This window comes from Perca fluviatilis, chromosome 7 (assembly GCF_010015445.1).
Source record: "Perca fluviatilis chromosome 7, GENO_Pfluv_1.0, whole genome shotgun sequence".
Taxonomy (NCBI): Eukaryota; Metazoa; Chordata; class Actinopteri; order Perciformes; family Percidae; genus Perca; species Perca fluviatilis.
Window position 1 is genome coordinate 4,401,919 of NC_053118.1, and position 17,766 is coordinate 4,419,684.

The window sequence follows — 17,766 nt, forward strand, 5'->3', positions numbered from 1 at the left end:
TGGCAAAAAGAACCTGTTTTTAATAGTTTACTATTAACCCCTCATACCTCACTGACCTCCTCTCCCCCTACCAACCCTCACGGTCCCTCAGATCCACCTCAGCCGGTCTCCTCTCCATCCAAAAGTCCAACCTGCGCTGTTTTGGGGACAGAGCCTTCTCCAGAGCAGCTCCCAGGCCCTGGAACTCCCTCCCCCAAGAAATCCGCACATCTGAGTCCCACACCATCTCCAGTCCATACTGGAGTCCATATCCAGTTAATGGATACAGGCACGCAGAACTGAAGGCTCGGTTAGCAATGATTAGCTCTGATTAGCGGTTAGCTCCAGTTAGCTAGCTCCGTTATAAAGATATGGAGTGGAGGAGACTGCCACGGGGAGGGGTAACAACCAGACTCTGATAAATGACGTTCGGGGAGCTTTCACAGCAGCGTGGCCACGTTGTTTTAACGGTTTTATTAGTACAGTTAATCCCATGGCAACACCAACATCCTACTACTAATGTAACGATAGCCTCTCTGAGCAAGTGCAACGTCGTTGCTGCTATCATGCACACGGCACGCAACGTCATGAGGGGAGGGAGGGGCTGGAGTAGTGTTAATTTTGTCACCTATTTTTAATTTAGTCTTAGTCTTGTGCCAAAAAATTTTGTTAGTCGACTAAAAGTCTCGCCATTTTAGTCAAGTTTTAGTCAAAACATTTTAGTCTTTTTTTTTTTTAATTATTTCTGATAACCATTTCAGTCAAATAGTTATAAAAATAAATAAATGCTATAAAGTTATATAAATATTGAGCCTCTTCCTTATTTCACCAGTAAACGACAAAGGATATTTTACAATAAAATAAATGCAGCACAAAACTGGCGAGGCGTATTTCAAGTGAACGCAACATGTTTTTCAGACAACGGCAGCTGCAGACTGTCGTACGTCTCGTGTTGGAAATAGAGACAAACCTTTACACCGTTTAGCTGTCAGCATTTTAACTGTTAAATCCAACTGCTAGCTAACGGTAGGCTAACGTTACCTGCTGCCAAGTGTAGTGTTAACTAGCGCCCCGTGCAGCGATGTTTCGGTTGACTCTAACGTCCGTTTAGGAGCATCAGAGAGAAGCGCAGGCTATTCGGTCCGGTAGATAACGGTCGTTAGGACACCTGTCGGTGCCATAGCACCGGGTCTCAGTAACAGCTGAATATTCTATCTCATGATGAAAAAGTAGAGACTATTGTAGACGAAAATGAAGAGAGATTTTATCTTAGTTTTTATTTTATGCAAAACATTTTAGTCTTGTCTTTTTTCGTCAACAATAATGCATGCTAATTTAGTCTTAGTCAGCGTTTTTGGACATTTGCGCAGTCTCGTCATCGTCTCGGTCATGGAAAAAAAGGTCGTTGACCAACATATTTAGTCTCATCTCGTCTGATGAAATTAACACTAGGCTGGAGGCAGCTCCTCTGTGTGCGCTGTAAAAGAAAATACACCGATTCATATATTTTTACATATTTAACTGTCTAGTAAAGTTCAAAGACAGTGTTTAAAAAGTGCAATCCACATGTTTACATATGTTTATTACAGTAAATAATTAAATAATCTAAATACTACCAAGTGTGGTAAAGCCACATATTTGTTTTTATATTTCTGCAATCTGCACTTTAGTTTGTGTGATTTGTTTCTGACTTTCATATGAATGTTTACACCAGGCTTGGTCAGTGCTCAATATACTACTGAAGTAGTTAAATAAAAGATGTCATTCATATACAGTGGGGAGAACAAGTATTTGATACACTGCCGATTTTGCAGGTTTTCCTACTTACAAAGCATGTAGAGGTCTGTCATGTTTATCATAGGTACACTTCAACTGTGAGAGACGGAATCTAAAACAAAAATCCAGAAAATCACATTGTATGATTTTTAAATAATTAATTTGCATTTTATTGCATGACATAAGTATTTGATCACCTACCAACCAGTAAGAATTCCGGCTCTCACAGACCTGTTAGTTTTTCTTTAAGAAGCCCTCCTGTTCTCCACTCATTACCTGTATTAACTGCACCTGTTTGAAATCGTTACCTGCATAAAAGACACCTGTCCACACACTCAAACAGACTCCAACCTCTCCACAATGGCCAAGACCAGAGAGCTGTGTAAGGACATCAGGGATAAAATTGTAGACCTGCACAAGGCTGGGATGGGCTACAGGACAATAGGCAAGCAGCTTGGTGAGAAGGCAACTGTTGGCGCAATTATTAGAAAATGGAAGAAGTTCAAGATGACGGTCAATCTCCCTCGGTCTGGGGCTCCATGCAAGATCTCACCTCGTGGGGCATCAATGATCATGAAGAAGGTGAGGGATCAGCCCAGAACTACACGGCAGGACCTGGTCAATGACCTGAAGAGAGCTGGGACCACAGTCTCAAAGAAAACCATTAGTAACACACTACGCTGTCATGGATTAAAATCCTGCAGCGCACGCAAGGTCCCCCTGTTCAAGCCAGTGCATGTCCAGGCCCATCTGAAGTTTGCCAATGAGCATCTGGATGATCCAGAGGAGGAATGGGAGAAGGTCATGTGGTCTGATGAGATAAAAATAGAGCTTTTTGGTCTAAACTCCACTCGCCGTGTTTGGAGGAAGAAGAAGGATGAGTACAACCCCAAGAACACTATCCCAACCGTGAAGCATGGAGGTGGAAACATCATTCTTTGGGGATGCTTTTCTGCAAACGGGTCAGGACGACTGCACCGTATTGAGGGGAGGATGGATGGGGCCATTTATCGCAAGATCTTGGCCAACAACCTCCTTCCCTCAGTAAGAGCACTGAAGATGGGTCGTGGCTGGGTCTTCCAGCATGATAAAGACCCGAAACACAAAGCCCTATCAGTGCATATCCCATAACACCGGCCCCAGTCAAGGCAATTAGCCTGGTAAAAGTTATTCAAGGCCTTGAAAAGTTCGTCAGCTGTTGTGCGGGTGGGTAGAGGAACGCAAAACAAAAAATCTTCCTGCACACTGAGCTCTTTGATAAACAGAACGTACACCATCAATTGAGCACAGTGTGCGACGTCAGTGGACTCATCCAGCTGAATGGCGTGAAAGGGACTTTCACGAACACCCTCCAGGACCTGCTCTTTGACATCACAAGCCATGTGATATTCGTCGCTGGATGGTATTGTCAGAGATAGGGATTGCGTCAAGTTTAGCAGCAGCTGCTTCTCCCAGCATCACTGAACACTTATCTCTAGCTGCAGGGAGTAGCAATGTTTCGCCGATGTTATGGGGTTTGCCTGCCTTCGCTATACGTAGCGTGATACGATAAGATGCTTCGGTCGCCTTCATGTTAATAGTGCCAAACGACTGTATTATGCTTTTTTGTGACTGCAAATCATCACGCTTCCTCTCAAAAAACCTCAACTGGCTTGTTCACTAAATTTGTGTGCTTAGTTTCAATGTGACGCCAAAGTTTCCATGATCTCATGCTATCATTTGCTAGCACCTCCTTGCAGACCACACACTGTGGCAGAGGTGCAGCCTCAGACCCCGATCAGGTGAAGCCTAACTTTAAGTACTCAGGATCATATTTCCTACGTTTTTTTTGCTGGGTCCCGTCTCCTCCCTTAATGCTGACTTCTGTTCTGGGGACAAGGAAACAATGCATTTTAACGCTAATACACACATGCACGCACAATTACCAATATCAATAGAGCTGCATACAGTTATTTTTTCTTTGCGTGTTATGCCTCCCCTGTGGCGCTTTGGCACCCCCCAGGGTAGGCGTGCCTCACCTATTGAAAACCGCTGGTTTAGCTCATTGGGTACTTATCTTTTACTTTACACAACACCTTACACCAGTGGTTCTCAACCTTTTTTGTGCCATCGCCCCCCTATCCATTATCCAGGTCCCTAACGCCCCCCATCAAATATTATGTAGGCTAATTGCCCCGAATATTAATGATTACACCCTAATATAGCCTGCCTATTATTGTTGTTATTATTGTTATAAAAAATAATCAAAAAATCAAATCATTGAATGACAAACAACACATGTATTAGTTTCCCATGTATCAAAAAAGCCATGTGAATAGAATGTATATATATATTTACCGGTTTTTAAAAATAATGCAACCATTTGACATTCAAATTAAATAACAGCAGCCAATCAGAACGACTAGATATGTAACATTCAAACTATAATTAGGTATTATTTATAAGATGACTATAATTTGAATGTCCTTTTTTGTTTGTGAAGTGACCTTGGGTGTCATGAAATGGCTTTAAATAAAATGTATTATTATGCTTATTATTATTATTATTATTATTATTATTACAAACACTAACAGTAGCCAATCAGAAACAGCTAGCAATTTAAAGGAACACGCCGACTTATTGGGAATTTAGCTTATTCACCGTAACCCCCAGAGTAAGACAAGTCGATACATACCCTTCTCATCTCCGTGCGTGCTGTAAAGCTGTCTGACGGCTCCAGCATTAGCTTAGCCCAGCACAGATCCTGCAGGTAACTGGTTCCAACTAGCCTACTGCTCCGAACTGTGACAAAAGTGACAAAATAACGCCAACATGTTCCTGTTTACATGTTGGGAGTTTGTAGTCTGGCGTGTACAAAAACAACATAACATGAGGCACAGCCATCTTCTATCCGTAAACAAACCGGGAACTATATTCTCAGACAGGGTTGCTGCGAGCATATCACTCCGCCCAAGTACTATATTCTTCCGCCTGAGAATATAGTTCCCGTTTGTTTACGGTTAGAAGATGGCTGTTACGTTGTTTTTTTACACGCTCTAATACTCTACAAATCACAACATGTAAATAGGAACATGTTGATGTTATTTTGTCACTTATTCGAGCAGTAGGATTACTGGAACCATTCACCTGCATGTTCTATTATGGGCTGATGGCGCTGGCGATCGAAGCTTCTACGCACGCAAGCACATGAGAGAAGGTGTGTATCGACTCTGTCTAACCTGGGGGTTACTGATAATACGCTACAGTGCTCTTGAGAAGTATTCGGCCCCTTGAACTTTTCCGACCTTTTGCCACATTTCAGGCCTCAAACATAAAGATATAAAACTGTAATTTTTGTGAAGAATCAACAACAAGTGGGACACAATCATGAAGTGGAACGAAATTTATTGGATATTTCAAACCTTTTAAACAAATAAAAACTGAAATATTGGGCGGCAAAATTATTCAGCCCCCTTAAGTTAATACTTTGTAGCACCACCTTTTGCTGCGATTACAGCTGTAAGTTTAGGGTATGTCTCTATCAGTTTTGCACATCGAGAGACTGACATTTTTGCCCATTCCTCCTTGCAAAACAGCTCGAGCTCAGTGAGGTTGGATGGAGAGCGTTTGTGAACAGCAGTTTTCAGTTCTTTCCACAGATTCTCGATTGGATTCAGGTCTGGACTTTGACTTGGCCATTTTAACACCTGGATATGTTTATTTGTGAACCATTCCATTGTAGATTTTGCTTTATGTTTTGGATCATTGTCTTGTTGGAAGACAAATCTCAGTCCCAGTCTCAGGTCTTTTGCAGACTCCATCAGGTTTTCTTCCGAGAATGGTCCTGTATTTGGCTCCATCCATCTTCCCATCAATTTTAACCATCTTCCCTGTCCCTGCTGAAGAAAAGCACGGCCCAAACCATGATGCTGCCACCACCATGTTTGACAGTGGGGATGGTGTGTTCAGGGGTGATGAGCTGTGTTGCTTTTTACGCCAAACATAACGTTTTTCATTGTTGCCAAAAGTTCGATTTTGGTTTCATCTGACCACAGCACCTTCTTCCACATGTTTGGTGTGTCTCCCAGGTGGCTTTTGGCAAACTTTAAACGACACTTTTTATTGTTATCTTTAAGAAATGGCTTTCTTCTTGCCACTCTTCCACAAAGGCCAGATTTGTGTCAGAAACGACTGATTGTTGTCCTATGGACAGAGTCTCCCACCTCAGCTGTAGATCTCTGCAGTTCATTCAGAGTGATCATGGGCCTCTTGGCTGCATCTCTGATCAGTCTTCTCATTGTATGAGCTGAAAGTTTAGAGGGACGGCCGGGTCGCCGTAGATTTGTAGTGGTCTGATACTCCTTCCATTTCAATATTTCGCATGCACAGTGCTCCTTGGGATGTTTAAAGCGTTGGGAAATCTTTTTGTATCCAAACCCGGCTTTAAACTTCTCCACAACAGTATCTCGGACCTGCCTGGTGTGTTCCTTGTTCTTCATGATGCTCTCTGCGCTTTACACGGACCTCTGAGACTATCACAGAGCAGGTGCATTTATACGGAGACTTGATTACACACAGCTGGATTCTATTTATCATCATTAGTCATTTAGGTCAACATTGGATCATTCAGAGATCCTCACTGAACTTCTGGAGAGAGTTTGCTGCACTGAAAGTAAAGGGGCTGAATAATTTTGCCACTACTTTTTCAGTTTTTTATTTGTTAAAAAAGTTTGAAATAGCCAATGAATTTCGTTCCACTTCATAATTGGGACCCACTTGTTGTTGATTCTTCACAAAAAATTACAGTTTTATATCTTTATGTTTGAGGCCTGAAATGTGGCAAAAGGTCGAAAAGTTCAAGGGGGCCGAATACTTTCGCAAGGCACTGTAAATTCCCAATAAGTCGCCGTGTTCCTTTAACATTCAAATCTATTTTTCATTCAAATGTAAAATCACATTGTTCCAATGGAAAACAAGCTGGCAATTATCAAGGGGTAAAAGCAGAAGAATTACACAAACACACACACACACACACAGAAAAGTATTTTGGTGATGACAAACGACACCTACTGCCAAATGGAAATAAGTTTACAACCTTTGAAAGTTAGTGAGAGACGTTTTTTAATGCTTAGAAGAGTATTGGTTAGAAGGGTCTAGGTTAGAAGAGTCTAGGTTAGAAGGGTCTAGGTTAGAAGAGTCTAGGTTAGAAGGGTCTAGGTTAGAAGGGTCTAGGTTAGAAGAGTCTAGGTTAGAAGGGTCTAGGTTAGAAGAGTCTAGTTTAGAAGAGTCTAGGTTTCCTATCGCCTGTCTTGCGAGTAAATAGCAGAAAAAAAACGTTTGGAGAAAACGCAACCCCACATTGCGCTGTGTTTTGTGGAGGTGTGAGAGTCCCGTAGCCTACAGTAAACAGTGACATCACTTCCTCTATCAGCTTCCATAAGAAAGTTTGAAAACCCCAAACACAAGCCCTGAACTGCCCGGGAATTTGGGGAACAGCTAAATGTTTGCCAAACAACAAAGCACAGTCAATATCTCTCGCACGTCTCTTTTCTTTCTCTCTTTCTCCGTGAAATGAAGCTGCATTCAGGTACAGTAGGAAACGTTGTGTTCTATAAACCATCTGACGAAAAACTGTTACTGTGAAATATAAAGTCTACTTGTGCTACATTGGGGGGGTTAAAGAATACAACAGGACGTTTTTTCTTATCTGAACGCAGCTTCACGTAGTACAGAGCTCATTTAAGATGATGCTCTGATGTCCCGTTTCCATGAAGGCAGCACGGAGCTGCGCCAAACAAAGCTGACAGAAGCACAGAAGAGTTATGATACCCGTCTCGTCCAGTCGCAGTGCTGTAAACTGGCAGCTTTTAATGTTGCAGACCACTGTTTTTTTAGTAGTTTAAGTGCAAACATGTGTTGTTATTGTGAATCTTTGGTTTAAACTAGCTTTCAAACAAACGCCCCCAAGGGCACCTCAACCCCCCCCTTCCAAAATATTGCTTCCAACGCCCCCCATCATCTTCTGAACGCCCCCTGGGGGGCGGTACCGCCCCCGTTGAGAAACACTGCCTTACACTATATTATCTACATCCACATGAACATTACTCAGTGTTTCCCACACAGACTAATTTGTGGCGGTGCACCGTACAGTCAACACCGGCCGCCACATATTGCGTTTTTTTTAACGCTATTTAAAACACGCAGTGTATTCGTTCAGCTGCATTTCCTTTGCCTCCTCTCCTCCGTCTCGCTCAAGCGTCTCTCACTCACTCACACACACACACACACACACACACACACACACACACACACACACACACACACACACACACACACACACACACACACACACACACACACACACACACACACACACACACACAGCCCCTCCTCACAAGTTCACAAAAGGTTGGTATCTCGTGAACACTTTCACACAATCACACATTAAAAAGTCCAATGTTGTCAGTGTGTTAATGTTGGACCCTTAGCAAACAAGCGATTGCGCTTGCTTTAGAAAGTTAACTAGTCGCAAGTTTGCAGTAAAATGCGGTTGGGTTGTCGAGGTCAAAACACTATATGTAGCAGCTTTGAATCAAATAAACCTATTATAAATAATGTAATGTCACTTTTTTTACTCTTACACTGAATGTTTGCTGCTTCAATCCAGAGTATTGAAAAGTATTTTCCGCAACTGAAAAAGTCACGTGTTGAGGATGAGGACCAGCCTGAACCGGAGGTATCAGTCTGAAACAGAGCTCAACAGTCTGACCAGTGTAATTAGTTATGTTATTAATTTGTTTAAAATATTTTCAGGCTTTAACCAGTGAAAGAGATAGCTTCGTTAGGCATTGACGTAGGAGAGGAGGACAGCATCCAACAGCGTGTCCTCCTCAGTTTTTGATACTGGTTATGAAAATAAGTATTTCATCCCACCCCCCCCAAATTAATTTGTTTGTGAGTTAATTATGGCCTTCGTTTTAAAATGCAATAATTAAGTCAGTAAAGAAGATGTACATTGTTGTGTTTATTTTGCATTTTGAGGCCAAAATGTTACTCATTTGATGTGAAAGCTGAGCCAAAGCAATTATCTCAACAATTATCCAGACTAGTTGTTAAAGTTAATGTCATTTGAAAGAATTCTTGTTCATTATTATTCTTGGAAAATGTCTTTAATGAGGCCACTAAAAAGGACACAGTAAGATTAAAAAAGTTCCATTTATTTACAAAAATAGATGTATAAATACAATTCTGAGTGTAAACGTCTGTACAAATGAAGAGTCTCCTGGACAACAAAATAAAGGCCTAAACATCACAATAAAGACAACAGCCAAATATACGTCTGTGTGCACGTCACGGAGTACAATTTCATTTAAATCTATGAGAATCAGGCACACATTCCTTCCGTACACATTAAATATTGTCTGGGGTCAAAGTGCAACATAAGCTGGTAGATTTAGGGTACGGTGGTCAGAGTACAGAGCGGTATTTACATGCAAACATGAGCCACACTGCACATGCATTCTCAGGATAGACAAACACACGAACACGGACCGCAAGCCTCACATGGTCGCCACGACAACACACTATCTCCTCACAGAACGTAGACCTGCACAGGAAGTGACAAGAGACAGAGCATGGAATATGAAGTACTGCAAAGTCTTTTATAAATGAACAAAAGCAAATATACAAATGGAATATTCTTTTTACCTAGAAGCAATACTGGATATACTGGAGTGAATACAGTGCCTTGCGAAAGTATTCGGCCCCCTTGAACGTTTCGACCTTTTGCCACATTTCAGGCCTCAAACATAAAGATATAAAACTGTAATTTTTTGTGAAGAATCAACAACAAGTGGGTCCCAATTATGAAGTGGAACGAAATTCATTGGCTATTTCAAACTTTTTTAACAAATAAAAAACTGAAAAAGTGGGCGTGCAAAATTATTCAGCCCCTTTACTTTCAGTGCAGCAAACTCTCTCCAGGTATTCAGTGAGGTCACTGATCCAATGTTGACCTAAATGACTAATGATGATAAATAGAATCCAGCTGTGTGTAATCAAGTCTCCGTATAAATGCACCTGCTCTGTGATAGTCTCAGAGGTCCGTGTAAAGCGCAGAGAGCATCATGAAGAACAAGGAACACACCAGGCAGGTCCGAGATACTGTTGTGGAGAAGTTTAAAGCCGGATTTGGATACAAAAAGATTTCCCAAGCTTTAAACATCCCAAGAAGCACTGTGCAAGCGATAATATTGAAATGGAAGGAGTATCAGACCACTACAAATCTACGAAGACCCGGCCGTCCCTCTAAACTTTCAGCTCATACAATGAGAAGACTGATCAGAGATGCAGCCAAGAGGCCCATGATCACTCTGGATGAACTGCATAGATCTACAGCTGAGGTGGGAGACTCTGTCCATAGGACAACAATCAGTCGTATACTGCACAAATCTGGCCTTTATGGAAGAGTGGCAAGAAGAAAGCCATTTCTTAAAGATATCCATAAAAAGTGTCGTTTAAAGTTTGCCACAAGCCACCTGGGAGACACACCAAACATGTGGAAGAAGGTGCTCTGGTCAGATGAAACCAAAATCGAACTTTTTGGCAACAATGCAAAACGTTATGTTTGGCGTAAAAGCAACACAGCTCATCACCCTGAACACACCATCCCCACTGTCAAACATGGTGGTGGCAGCATCATGGTTTGGGCCTGCTTTTCTTCAGCAGGGACAGGGAAGATGGTTAAAATTGATGGGAAGATGGATGGAGCCAAATACAGGACCATTCTGGAAGAAAACCTGATGGAGTCTGCAAAAGACCTGAGACTGGGACGGAGATTTGTCTTCCAACAAGACAATGATCCAAAACATAAAGCAAAATCTACAATGGAATGGTTCACAAATAAACATATCCAGGTGTTAGAATGGCCAAGTCAAAGTCCAGACCTGAATCCAATCGAGAATCTGTGGAAAGAACTGAAAACTGCTGTTCACAAACGCTCTCCATCCAACCTCACTGAGCTCGAGCTGTTTTGCTACGAGGAATGGGCGGGCAAAATGTCAGTCTCTCGATGTGCAAAACTGATAGAGACATACCCCAAGCGAACTTACAGCTGTAATCGCAGCAAAAGGTGGCGCTACAAAGGATTAACTTAAGGGGGCTGAATAATTTTGCACCTCCCAATATTTCAGTTTTTTTTTTTTTAAAAGGTTTGAAATATCCAATAAATTTCGTTCCACTTCATGATTGTGTCCCACTTGTTGTTGATTCTTCACAAAAAATTACAGTTTTATATCTTTATGTTTGAGGCCTGAAATGTGGCAAAAGCTCGAAACGTTCAAGGGGGCCGAATACTTTCGCAAGGCACTGTATCTTCTATATTTTATTATATTTCAATTAACCAGCATGCAGTAGCCTAAAGCAAAGTAGGGATAGACCGATTATTGGACCATTTTTTGGCAGTTTGCAGATTATCTGTATCAGTGTTTTAGTTGCCTGATAACCGATAAAGTTTATGAATTAAAAAGTGTTCTACTTTGGCTCTGCCATAGCTTTGTGTCTGTCCCTCTGCTTTGGTTTCACTCACCTATGAGTCTGACTTAATGCCCCCCCCCCCCCAACACTATGTGACTCTCTGTTACTGGGTATTATGTTGAAAGTAAACATTTGAACAAAGTTTTATGTTGGAGTTTGTAACATTCAAAAATCTTAATTTTAACTTAAAGATTTTCATTTTCACTGTAAATGTACATAGGGTCCAAATATCGGTCATCGGTTTTATTAACTACTAATAATCGGTATTGGCCTTGACAACCAGTATCGGTGGATCCCTAAAGCAGAGTATGTCATTTATAACCTTCTGCTAGCTAGCTGTTACCATGTGGGATGTGGCTTGATTGCGCATGCTAATTGAGGAGTTTTTATTCATCCGTTTCCATTATTTCCTTATTGTAAAACATTTATTTTATAAAGAAGTTGTTCACTTTAAACCCAAAATTTGCACACAGCCCACACTGTCCACTTGAATTTGACCCAACAGTACCTTTCCCCATTAGTTGACTTGCGAGGTAGCTAACCCACCACATTGCACATTTTACATTGTATATATTTGAAAAATGTATTAACAAATTAACATAGCAAATTAACTAGGGATGGGCATTCGATAAAATTTTCTTAGTCGATTGTCGGGAGAATTAACGATCGACTATCGATTAATCATTAATATTTTTATATTAAAATTCATTATTTATTTAACTTTTAAAAAATGTAAATGCAATGCAATGAAAATACAAAAATACAGCGTGTTTTTCCTCAATGAGATCTTAATTACAAGAAGAACAACTTGTGGCAGTTAAACTGGAGGTTATAGATATAGATTATAGATATATGCGCTGCAGTGTGGTGCTCTGAAGCAGCAGAACCTGCAGCTGCGAGCCGGCGTTCTTAAACAGAGACCCTCGTTTGTTCCAAAATAAATAAAAAGAATCATGTTAAATAATAACTTAACCAAAAACATAATAATACTTATATCTGACAGGTTTTGTCAAAATGTAACTCAAAACTATCCAAGGCACGGACAAAGCCTAATAAAAAATAACCAGTAGGCTAACTCACATACAACTTTTGCACCAGTCTACTGATTTTTGTTGAGAAAGATAAGCATTTTGACATGATCTACTAAAATTATGTTATGCTTGAAATTTTACATTTGAATTAGCATGAACTGGGGTAGACGCTCCATATTCATGGGCCATCTTCAAATACGTTAGCCGGTAAGGAACATACAGGACATACTGCTCCGCCTTTCACGTTTTCGCTGTCACATGATAAACTCACATGTGCTGCTAATGGATATCGTCACTTCCCGGCCCTCAGCAAGTTTGAAGAAGGAAACATGTTGGACCACACTTATTCAAAATCCAAATTTCAGGAACAGGAGTCTTCTTCTTCGCCCAGAAAAAGAAAAAGGATATTGAAAAGAGCAAGAAAACGGCTTTTTGAAGCGTGAAGGCTACCGTAGCTGTAATAGGTACTTTGGACTGTGTGGTGTGAGAGTTGATTGCGATATATGATCTCAACGCTAGATGGGAGAAATCTAAAATATTCCTGGAATATTGCAACCCTATCAAGAACCCTTGCAGGCACAGAAACTAACTAACACACAATTACTAACACACAATTGGGGATGTTAACAATTAAACGTTAAACCATTCAACCCAATAGGAATATTGACCGATTAATACTGTCAGTTTAAAGCAATATTAATAAATAAAAAAAGTAATTAAAAGTTTGCTGCATAAAAAAAAAAGGCTAAACAATCTATTTCTTCACTACTTGCTAGTGTAACGTGGGGGTCTAAGAGGTATATTTTACACTAGTGTCAACTTGTTAGCTCTTTTTTTCTTCTAAGTTGAGTGACAAATGCTGCTACATCGATGAGGACTGGCGGGTTACATGCCAGGCAGACACAGAGCTGACAAACTTGCAGCTAAACTAACTGATGCGGTGAAGATACGTTCCGTGTCCGCGGACAGCTTATAGCGATTCCATACTGGGAAAGTGGCTGCATGTGTCCAAAACAATGCTTGCAACATCGTGGCTACGCGACCGTTACAAATCCGCAGCTTTCCGTGAACGCTGAAAATAAAAAAAGTCTGAGCCTCCCGGACAGGTGAACTAGGACTCAGTTGCCTGCTTGTAGGTTAATGGTTCACAATTGGTTAACGAGGGTCGGCTATCTCTATACACGATTAAGACAGGAAAGGGATGGTGTGACTTTTAAGCCAGATTTTAGTCTAGGATGTTAGTCTAATGTTAGTTGCCAGGAGCTCAGGACTCTGAGCATTGTGTGTTCAAGTCTAGCAGAATTTGTAACATTGACATGGAATTGTGTTGTGGGTCATTATAGGGAGATTCTCTTCTCTCTTAAGACCAGTTCAGACCGAAGATTTGCGGTGAGACAAGTTGGTCTGCATCGCTCTGAAACCTGTCAGTTTACACCAATGCGACAAGACGCTGTATCATCTCCATAGCAACGACTCTTTGTACTTTGTACTCTTTCTGACTGTCAAGCTGTTTTTGTAGCTTGATTTCATTTGTAGTGTCATTTGTAGTGTCTAAGAGCGATTGATGACCCTCCGTCTAAGACATTTCCACCAGTTGACGGTTTGTGGCATAGACATAAATTGGATTATGGATCATTTTATTTCTATAGTTTGTAGCAGACTTTACGTTAAAATTGTCTTGAAATGAGGTGACGCAGGGCCAGTTCAGACCGCTGCAACTTTTCCCTGCAACTTTCTAAAACAGTTACGTCTCATCGCGAAGCTTTGGTCTGAAGTGGACTTTATGCTGCGTGCATACATGTCACTTAATTGGCTGATTTGTGTCGCCATTGTGTTTAGTCTGAATGCCGGGACGTTACGTGATTGGCCACCGCAGCGTGACGTGCAGTGTGACATTGGGTTGCATTTATCCAACAGGTTTTTGTCATCCCCTGTGGTCCCCACTGCCGCAGCCTAAACACACTACCTGCAATGACTGGACTGGTTTTCGCCTGATGTGAATGCAGCCTTACACCCTCTACAGGGAGGTCTGAGTTCAGGCTCTGCTACCGTACACTGCAGCTGGAATGGATTTGCTGCCATAGCTCTGACGTATAATAATAATAATAATAATAATAATAATAATAATAATAATGCCAAAATACTCTCACAGGCAAAATTGCGAGTTTGCAGTGCTGCCTTGGGCTTCAATCCCTGCAACATGCATAGGCTAGTTTTGGGGGGAAAAAAAAAAAAAAAAAAAAAAAAAATTATGGAAGCTACTCAAAACATTTTTTTTTTTTTTTTTTTTTTTTTAACGTGAGGTTGCACTGAATATAATAGTGGGATTTTGTTTTGAGTTTACTGCTGCTGTAGTCAGGGACACTCAAATAGAACAGATGCTTGCCAAGATTAAGTTCACACCCATAGCAACAAAGGATTTTTTTAACCACGCATTCACCATGCTACCCACTAGCTCACCTGAGGCATGTGGCAAAGGCTCTACGAGCATTGCAGTGCAAGAAGTGGATGGGGAAGCCTTTGAAGGTGTGTCCGTCTGGCACAGCCCTCCTCACTGCGTCCTGGAACTCCTCGTTGCCACAGGAGACGCCAGTGCATCGCTCCAGCTCATAGGCTGACAGTGCAGAGGACAGCAGGTAGGACAGGTGGTCGTCCCATACTGTGGCCAGTTCCATGTCCTGGAGGAGAGAGCACCAAAGACCTCATACTTTGCTCAAACAAATCTCACATTACATGTTAAGACAAAACACCTAACCTGTATTTGGTCAATGGCACGTAAAGGGTCAGTTCACCCAAATCACTCACTCACTCACACACTCACACACACACACACACACACACACACACACACACACACACACACACACACACACACACACACACACACACACACACACACACACACTCATTCCATGCTGTCTTGAAGACAAAGGGTGGTCACACCAAATATTGATTTGATTTAGATTTCTCTAAATGTTAATTGACAAAAATAAACTAACACTTCCATTTTTGAAAGCATTCTTAGTTTACAGCATTTTTTCTTACCTGCCTACAACTTTTGCACGGTACTGTGTATATATATAATTTATAAATGGTTTAATTTAAGTATATCTTTTTTGAAATATTCAACCTTCTTTGAAGCCTAGTATTAAGATTTTTACATTGTTGTGTATTGGAACAGCAAGAGTGGTGACATCACACCTTTGAGTAGAGAGGGGTTTTAACATAGGTCTATGTGGTTTAACAACTTCTGGAAAAAATATTTTAAACTTGCTCTCACCCACACAATTTTTACTCTCACCATTATAATTATTTTTTTCAATTTTAATCAAATGTAGCACAAATTTTAACCAAACGTCCAGAAAATCTGTAAAAGAAAATGCTAATTAATCTTTTCCATCCACTACTGTTATGCGCAATGAGATGACGTAATTAAAAGAGCGCCAGTCAAACCTCAAACGATAGAAAACTTGATGGAAATATGGCATTTCAGTTTGTTTTATGTATTAAAAGTCACATAGTATGCTCATTTTTAGGTTCATACTTGTATTTTGGGTTTCTACTAGACCACGTTTACGTTCTTTAATCTTAAAAAGAAAATCTCATTTTGTGTGAAAATACCTGTATTATAGATACTCTTTAAGCCCCAATGCCGAAAAAAAAGCCCAGTCTGCTATGATTTGTCAGTGTCTCCGGGTCTTCCGCATCTGCATTCTCTGAGTTTCTGCACTGCCATTGCAGCTGGGGAATGACTGACGGCTCGTTTTAAAAAGGCACAGTTTCTGAATACGGACTGTGAAAAATAAGTCAATCATGCTTCATGTACGTCATCATTTATTTGCGTCTGTTGCCATTGCATGTCACATATTATTCGTTCCACCACAGCAAAGTGCGTTTGTGTGATATTTCAACTTTTCATTTTTAATTTCCACTCAGGTTTGTTTGCCCAGCAGTTTTCCTTGGATTAGGGTGGCACCTAAATCTTGGTTGCAGCGGTTGACGTGGTCCTGCTCTACGCCCTGCTATGCCCTGCTACACCATGAACTACTACAACTACCATTTCTAGTCATAGTTCCATTATCTTTATTGTGACTATTATTGCCCCCGTTCATCACACCCCCAACCGGCACCGTCAGACACCGCCTACCAAGAGCCTGGGTCTGGCCAAGGTTTCTCCCTGAAAGGAAGTTTTTCCTCGCCACTGTCGCACTAAATGCTTGCTCTTGGGAGAATTACTAGAATTGTTGGGTCTTTGTAAAGACCTACTCTATCTGTAAAGTGTCTCGAGATAACTCTTGTTATGATCTGATACTATAAATAAAATGTAATTGAAACTGAATTGAATCAAATTAATATTAAAACTGATATGTGCATACAACACATATCACAACAGGTGGATGGAAACATATGGGATGTGAACCATAGCTTTTAATTGTCATAAAAGCTGTCAGCAGACTTGAACATATCCTAAAACACCGAAACTTTAAGGGTTCATATCTAGTCCAGCACTGTGTTTTACCTTCCTGTGCTCCGAAACCAGGTAGCGTATCTCCAGCTCCAGCTGGTTGCTGGCAGCAGCAGGATCCAGAGATGGGGCACAGAGTGGAGGTAGAGGGGGCAGAGAGGTGGTGGAGCCTGGGGCGCAAACAGACTTCAGAGCCTCTTCGCTCATCGCCTTCCACAGAGACTGATTCTGTAAGGAAAGAAGGAGGGAAAAAAAATAAAAATTAAAAAAAAGACATTTAGCTGATGCTCTTATCTGTGCTTACTTTTTCCATTCACACAAGAGAACCACTACACTGTAGCCTCTGGGGATTTGCTGCCTGTCTTTAGGGTAACATGACAGGACAGGAGTTGCTGATGTATGGAAGTGCTGCAGATTCCCCCGGCAACCATCCAGTCACAAGCCCACTGCTCTTTGCTTGAGACTACCTCTGTCAAGTCTCGCTTTGCCAGATCTTCCTCCACAGCGCTGTCGAGGGGAGTCTGGCTAGTCGACACAGCATTCCGCAATGGGAGAAAAACGTGCTCTGGTGTATTGGAATTTCTTTAAACCAATCACAATCGTCCTGGGCGGTGCTAAGCCATGGTGCCTCTGCAAAATAGCCTCGGGAAGGAACTTGTTTTGGTGGAAGATGTGTATGTTTAAAAGTAGTTTTAGTTGAGCAACAGAAAACTCAGGTTGGACAGATAGTCTAGCTAGCTGTCTGGATTTACCCTGCAGAGATCTGAGGAGCAGTTAACCATAGTCCTCATAAATTAAAAAAAGTTTAAAATTCCAACACAAAGAACGAGGAAGGTGACGGACATCCGGGCGAAAAGAGTGATATCCGTCAGAATTTCCGGCGGCAACGGAGCAATCCCTGAAGTGGAACGTGGTGGATATAGACTAGGGCTTTGACTTTTGCCCAAAAATCATATTCGAAGTTCGTTTGTATATTAATATTAATATTCGAATATTTATTAA

At 41.2% G+C, this 17,766-nt stretch overlaps 1 protein-coding gene across 4 annotated transcripts in view; it reads right to left on the reverse strand.

The window, feature by feature from the left end:
* cep76 (centrosomal protein 76) overlaps window positions 1-17,766 on the reverse strand; it is an 83,059-nt gene that overhangs the window by 39,924 nt on the left and 25,369 nt on the right. Inside the window, exons 11-14 of one of the 4 annotated variants that reach the window (XR_005639742.1) lie at window positions 16,819-16,992; window positions 14,760-14,977; window positions 12,571-12,677; window positions 9,216-9,340 (exon numbers count right to left, since the gene is read on the reverse strand). Coding sequence is in view for 2 of the 4 variants with exons in the window: in XM_039806018.1 (XP_039661952.1) it covers window positions 9,202-9,340; window positions 14,760-14,977; window positions 16,819-16,992 (531 nt within the window). In the remaining 2 variants the exon portion in view is untranslated. Of the gene's footprint in view, window positions 1-8,930; window positions 9,341-12,570; window positions 12,681-14,759; window positions 14,978-16,818; window positions 16,993-17,766 lie in introns of those variants that run through there. The other 3 variants (XR_005639741.1, XM_039806018.1, XM_039806019.1) reach the window with 3 other exon arrangements.